Source organism: Barbus barbus (assembly GCF_936440315.1).
Source record: "Barbus barbus genome assembly, chromosome: 32".
In the NCBI taxonomy this organism is placed as follows: Eukaryota; Metazoa; Chordata; class Actinopteri; order Cypriniformes; family Cyprinidae; genus Barbus; species Barbus barbus.
The window spans coordinates 2,374,164-2,381,251 of NC_136760.1; the positions used below are offsets into that span (position 1 = coordinate 2,374,164).

Sequence of the window (7,088 nt, forward strand, 5' to 3'; positions counted from 1 at the left end):
TTGTAAAATGTAATTTATTGCTGTGATCAAAACTGAATTTTCAGCATCAGTGTCACACGATCCTTCAGAAATCATTCTAATATGCTGCTCAAGAAACATTTGTCAAAAAATCTGACTGGACATTGTGAATAATTTTATAGAAGAGTTTTGCCGCAAACAGCTCAGAAAGCAACCGTGTGCACACCAGGGGCGTGTCTAGAGCATTTTAAATGGGAGGGGGGGCAGTCTGGGGCACTGCCTTAAAAGAGGGTGACCGGGTAACACGATGTTAATAGGCCTATATTATATAGGCTATTAATTGCACAGTGTGAGATTAATTGGTCCTCACAGAACTTTGTTAGATCGCGATGAACAAAGAGTGACAGCTTTATTGGTTATGAGCACTCTTTGCGAGCTTTCTAAGCAATCCATTTAAAATGTAGAGTTTTTGGCCCACACACACGTTGCAAAGTTTTGGGAATGACATCTGCATATTTATGCGGGATTCGCTCTCGAATTAGCAGCATATTGATAGCAACAGAAGGGACAAAATATGTGAAAATATGCATTAAGAGAGCACCCCCACTTATTTCAGCTGCCTACACATGCCAAGATACGCCAGATGTAGTTAGAAATTAACTAAAAACAAGCCTATAGCAAGACATCTGGTAGGGGGGGCACCTGGGGTGGCCAGCCAAATTTCAGGGGGGGCGGTGCCACCCCTGGCCACCACGTAGACACGCCCCTGGTGCACGCTACATGACCTTATTGCAACAGTTGCGAAAGAGCCCGTTTACGATTGTGTGATTGCACTCTGGAGCACTTGCACGAACTCCTGCGCGTGAAGGAGGACTATTTGACGGCATCTCAGAATCTGCATCAGCTGTTTTAGTTTTTTCGCTGTTTATTTGTCGCGTGCTTCAGAAAATGTCTGAGTCTGAGCTGTACTCGGTGTATAAAGGTGTGTTCGTGCCGACGCATTTACACCCTTCAGAAAGTCTGAAATACTGCGAGGAGTTCACTTTCCGTCCAGACGACATCCTGATAGTCACTTACCCCAAATCCGGTGAGTCTCCACAGCTTTCTGCATTCAGTGATGCAGATGAATGTAAAAGAGTAAGTCAGCAGATAGTTGCCTAAACATACTGTATACTGTATTAACCAGTTAAATACTGATGATGAACAATGCATTTGTTATAGTTTATGCCAATCTGTAAATCCGTTAACGTTACATGCAGGTAAACTAAATATTTATATTCTGGTGTTCAAATTGTTTTTATTTTTAGTTTACATTTTTATGATTGAAATTATTATTTGCTTTTTATCAATTTAAAACCACTGCAGTTTGGGAAAAACTGGTGTAATGTAATATTCAATGCATTTCATGATGTTCACATCAAAAAATATATATCAATGTGGTGCATTTAATGGTAAATTTAAAATAAGATAGGTAAAATATAATCTAAAGGAATCTAAAAAGTAGTCAGAATAGATTACCTAAAATGAGTAACCTAGATTGCATTATCATCATGTAGTCTGTAATCAGTACAATTTGTAAGTAATTACCCAGCAGGCCAGCACTGCAAATTAAAAGTCTTTCTACTACAGAATTTTATGTTTAATTAAATGTGCTGCTTGCAGTTTCTTTGTAATTATTTGTGAAATTAATTATATTCTTAGTGAAAATTGTTTCTACGCCAACATGCAAATTTATTAGAAACGTCTGAAATGAACGCTTAATGCTTTAGAAGTATTCTTCGTTAACTAATATTAACAAATGCAACCTTATTTGTAAAGTGTTACCAAATAACTTTCTCGATTTGAGTGTAAAATACAATGGTATTCTGGAAGAAATTATAATTACCATGAAAGTACACTCAATAACTGAAAGTTACTCTAACAAAACTATTGCTTGCAGAAAATGCAATTGGGTTTATGTATAAGCTAAAATAAATGCAGAAAGACAATCTTGATACTCCAGAATGGTGTTTAGGTTGGCAGCTCACTACATAGTCTTTTTGCACTTCCACACACCCTTGTTTCATGACAAAACCAGCTTTGGAGGAGAATGTTTGTAATGTAGAAACATGGCTGTGCATGTCATAACCTGTTTAAATGAGTTCAGAGTATTATTATCTGGGCAGAAGATCATATCATCATGTGGGTCAGTGTCATATGAGACTCAAAAACAACTTTAGACTTAAAAATGCATGTGCCAGGTTCTCAAAAATGTACTCTTTGTTGGTTTTGAAACACTTAAGCCATATTTCTCTGTCTCTGAATGACAGTAAGCTTGAGCTGTGAGCTTTGCTTTGCTCCACAGGCACAACATGGATGCAGGAGGTGGTTCCTCTGATCGTGAGCGAGGGTGATTTGACTCCGGTGCTGACGGTGCCAAACTGGGACCGAGTGCCATGGCTGGAGGAGCACCGGGCGATCCTGCTTAATCTGGAGCAGAGACCTTCTCCACGCGTCTTTGCAACTCACTTCCATCACCACATGATGAACGAGTCTTACTTCAAAACAAAGCCCAGGGTAAAAACCCACTGAATAAGTCACACTGTGCGCTGTTTAATTAAATGCATTCAGATTATCACTCTGTGCTTCAGGTTCTTTATGTCATGCGTAACCCGAAAGACGTGTTCACATCCTCATATCACTACTATGGAATGGCCTCATACCTGGTGAACCCAGGAACCCAAGACGAGTTCATGGAGAAGTTCCTCGATGGAAAAAGTATGGATTTCAGCTCTCTTTCACATTTATATGTTAAATATGTTTCAATGAGCATCCTAATAAAGCGAACATAAACCGAAGTACAAAAGTATATAAATGCAATATTTTCTGTTCTCATGCATAGTTGTTAGCAAGCAAGATATCAGTTGGAATATGCAACCTTTTGCGAGATTACTGTATGTGCATGTTTTTGTTCTGTAAAGGAATGATTTGAGCGTTTAAGCATGTGATGTCTTTTATCCACAGTCATGTTCGGTTCCTGGTTTGATCATGTGAAAAGCTGGATTAATGCTGAAGAAAAGGAATCCATAATGTATATTTTCTATGAGGAGATGATCGCTGTAAGCAGGACTGAACATGCAGCTTCAGTTCATTACTTTATTTTTACTACATCTGCAGCAGAGTACATAGGTTCCTATAACCTTGAAATAACTGAATAATGTTGGTGAACTAGTTGGACTTGCTCTTGAACGAGACAGTTGTACTTCAGGGCAGTTTCCCCTGTACTGTACTTGCATATAAGAAAATCTGCATTCCTTCTCTTCTTAATTTTGGTAACACTTTACTTAAAGCCTTTATGTATAATGCAGTACAAAGGGCTATTAAAGGGTAAAATGCATTATAATTGTATTACATTATATGTTGTCATAAATAATTATAACCAAATTTAAAATGCATAGTGTAGCAATGAACTGATAAGTGTTATATTGTATTAACTATGGTTACAATTATTCATGAGATTGTACAATGCATTAAGGTGCATTACAAGGCATAATTGATGCATTGAAACTACTTTTAGAATGCATTATGCATAAAGGCTTTAAGTAAAGTGTTTCCATATTTTATTATTGCACTTAGGCATGAAGTAGTTTGGAAACATGTACTTTCCAAGATATTAAAACTCAATTAAGATTATAGTGCAAAATATAACTTGATATTAATTCTCATTTACACACTTTATTTATTTGTTTGTTTGTTTATTATACATAAGCTTTATTCCATTCTGTCATTTTCTAGTTTCTCACCACAAATGATAGACTTTCTGTCATTCCACAAAACCGAAGCTTAGGTGGTTCTGTAGAAATAGCCTTTTGTATTTGGCCTTGAGGGAAAAAAATACTTTTTTTTTGTTAAATATTGAAATCCTTGCAAAGTGCTTCTTAGCTCCTAACATGCGATCATACGAATCTTTGCCAGGATCTGAAAGGATCTGTGGAGAAAATTGCCAAGTTTCTTGGTAAATCTCTGAGTCCAGACGTGACGGAGAAGATCGCTGACCACTGCGTCTTCAAGAACATGAAACAAAACAAAATGTCCAACTTTTCTTTGGTTCCAGAAGAATATATGGACCAGAAGAAATCTGAGTTCCTGAGGAAAGGTAAAGTATACAATATAATCATACAGTTAATGTAAAGCGAAGCTTTCATGCCTCACAAAGTAAGCAAAAGCACCATAATAGTATTACAAAAGTAGTCTATATTTGTCGTATGGACTACGTTTATGATATAGTCGGTCAACTTGATGGTGAGTAAATAGAGTTTTCAACTTTTACAACAACTTTTTTGTTTACACTATTGTTTCAATTGAATTGAATATCAGTTGATTGTATCCAGATTGACTCAAGGTTATTTGTCTGGTTTTATTCTGTCAGGAATTGCTGGTGACTGGAAGAATCTGTTCACCGAGGCCCAAGAGCAGCGATTTAATGCCGTATACAAAAACAAGATAAAAGATGTGACTTTCAAGTTTATGTGGGACTGAAAAAATAATCATACTTGCTTTTAATAAGCACATTAACCCTGTTATCACAGACAGGTCTATAACAGAACATTTGACCTGTTCAGTGAGTAATATTTACATGTTATTTTATAGAACTGTCTCTTCATTGTATCACTGTTTTTAATAACAAAATAATTTTGAGAAAAATGTTAATGCACTATAATTACTAATGTAATACTGAGGAGTAATTACTACCTTATATAATATATAATAATCAATTTGATTACATTAATATATCATTTATATTCTTTTGTTGCATGCATTTTTATTTGTAAGTCTAATAAATGAATAGTTTACACACAGTGTTGTTAATTTACTCTAAAAAGGTCATTATTACTAGGTACTAATTATATCTTCAACAGTGTAATTAGAACTAATTACTCTCTATAGGTATTGCATTACTTATTGCTAATTACATTCTAAATGTTATATCAACCTTGACCAGTTGAGCAATACAAGGATTCTCTTTTAATTCGTTAAATTACATAAATTATTCTTGAACTCACTAAAGTGTTTAAAGGAAGAAAAAACATGAATTTTAACATTATATGTTAAATGCACTATTGTTTGATGTAGTATTGTTCTATAGTCTATATTTAATGCCATTACATCAGAAGTAACTAGTTTAATTACAGAAAAAATTAAGAGTATTATCTTACGTTACTTTTTCAAGGGAAAAGCAATTCAGTCACAGTAATGAAGTACTTATTAATGCATTGCACCCAATACTGTTTACACATACATATGGGACATATCAGCTTTCATATTTTTGATAAGCTTGTAAATGTAAATATGAACGATACTTTTCCACAACAGCTCGCGCTATGGTTGCGGCTCTAAATCCGGAGTCAGGCTAGTTCACATGTTTGGCGTTCAAGTAGCTAAAATATATTACAAGAGAACAGACTGTAGCCACTATTTTGCGTTATTAGATATTTAAGATAAAACGGGCGCTATGTTTCTTAAGGTACCTATTTTAGCTGCAAAAGTACTGTTTTAAGCAACTTGCCTACATTGCGTTGTCTTTTTAGAAAGCTGTAACTTTAAGTAGTACTAATCACTTTTAATTTGCTGCGCTTTCCACTCTGACAGAAATTTAAAAGCCACAATTCAACGATTTAAAATATCGCTTTACATTGAATCAGGTTTAGGTATTGTCACGAAACCCTGCTTTTAGAGATTCAGATCAACGGAATCGTTTGAAGAAGTGGCTGATCTGATTTATGAATCAAATGATTAATCCTCATTGGAATCGCTTTTAAATCAGAGATGTCTGGCGGTTTTTCTGAGGCAATTGCAAAACAACTGAACTTAAATGTTTTTGTTGTCGATTGCGCTCTGACTCCCAGCGGCGGGGGACGCTCAGAGGCCTCGTATGCCAGAAAGATGGCATCCACTATCCAGTTATCTCCTCAATAGGCTCGAAAGGTGCCTTGCACAGAGCCTCCAGAACCACAGCCAGGTCCCACGTGGGGACACGGGAGCATACCGGCGGCCTCAGCGCACCGCGGAGGAAACGTGTAACTAGGGGGTGTCTACCCACTGTCTTCAGGGTGATATCTGAAGTCTGCAGGAAGGTAGGCCTTCAGGAACAGAATTGGCTACCCCTGCTCTAGGGAAAATCACATAACTCCGCTCCACACTCTTACCCTTTTTCACCGACATGGTTCACGTTCTTTTGCCGATCCTGGCTCTCTGCCAGTTATCAGCTGGGTGAACTGGAGCCTACTGAGAACTGTCGACGAGGTTTCACAGACTTAAGAAATAGACAGTGAGGTAACGTGTTTTTTACATCTATGTGCTGCAGGTCAGTGTCCAAGTACACAGTCCAAAACCTTGTAGTGCACAATTTTACTGTTTAGTCCTATGTATAAGACAGGAAAGTGGGAGAGACGGGGAGGGGTGGGGCGTGTTGGTGGTTGGGATCAGGGAAGTTCCAGGACTCGAACTTGGGACACCCGAAGCGCAGCGGCACTATATGTCGGTGCACTGCTCACGACAATAGGTGCCAGTTTGCTAGGTTGTCTTTTTGAAACCAGCATTAGACATTGAGCTCTCTAAACAGTGCATGTTTCCTCTAGCTGACATTTTGCATGTTTTTATGATGTTCTCCCACGAGATGTTAGCACAACAAATTATTCACAAAAAAGCTGCTTTTCACCACCCCCTTCCCCCTACATCTCTAGTTCTGGGGTTCCAGTACATCAAGTTTTTAGGGCTGAAGATGAACTGATCTTTCCGGCCCAGAGCTCTCTTTTCTGCAGTTAAAATGGACACTGGCCAGGAACCTGAACCCGAACCAGAACCATTTACATGGAAAAGGGGTATTTGTGCAACTCACATACTCTTCTCATCATGGTTCGCATTAATTCAGACCAAAGTGATACAAACCATAAAAAGTTCAAGTGCTGTTAAATTGAATGCCATGGAATGAGCAACCAATCAATTTTGAGGACCAGAACTAACTGCTTTATAATTCCATGCATGCTAAATCCAGCAACCATATTAAACAGACTTTACTGCATCGTTCTCTTGTTTTTCACATATTGTGTTCTTACACTTTGAATAAGGCATCTGCTGCCGAGTTTTGCCAC

General features: G+C 37.5%; 1 protein-coding gene across 1 annotated transcript; it reads left to right on the forward strand.

Moving 5' to 3' along the window:
- The first annotated feature begins 726 nt into the window (after positions 1 to 726).
- LOC306852180 (sulfotransferase 2B1-like) lies at positions 727 to 4,808 on the forward strand. The gene is made up of 6 exons (XM_079388850.1): positions 727 to 1,045; positions 2,303 to 2,514; positions 2,589 to 2,715; positions 2,962 to 3,056; positions 3,913 to 4,093; positions 4,367 to 4,808. The coding sequence occupies exons 1-6, from the start codon at positions 907 to 909 to the stop codon at positions 4,474 to 4,476; spliced, it is 864 nt and encodes a 287-aa protein (XP_079244976.1). The 5' UTR covers positions 727 to 906; the 3' UTR covers positions 4,477 to 4,808.
- The last annotated feature ends 2,280 nt before the right edge of the window (positions 4,809 to 7,088 follow it).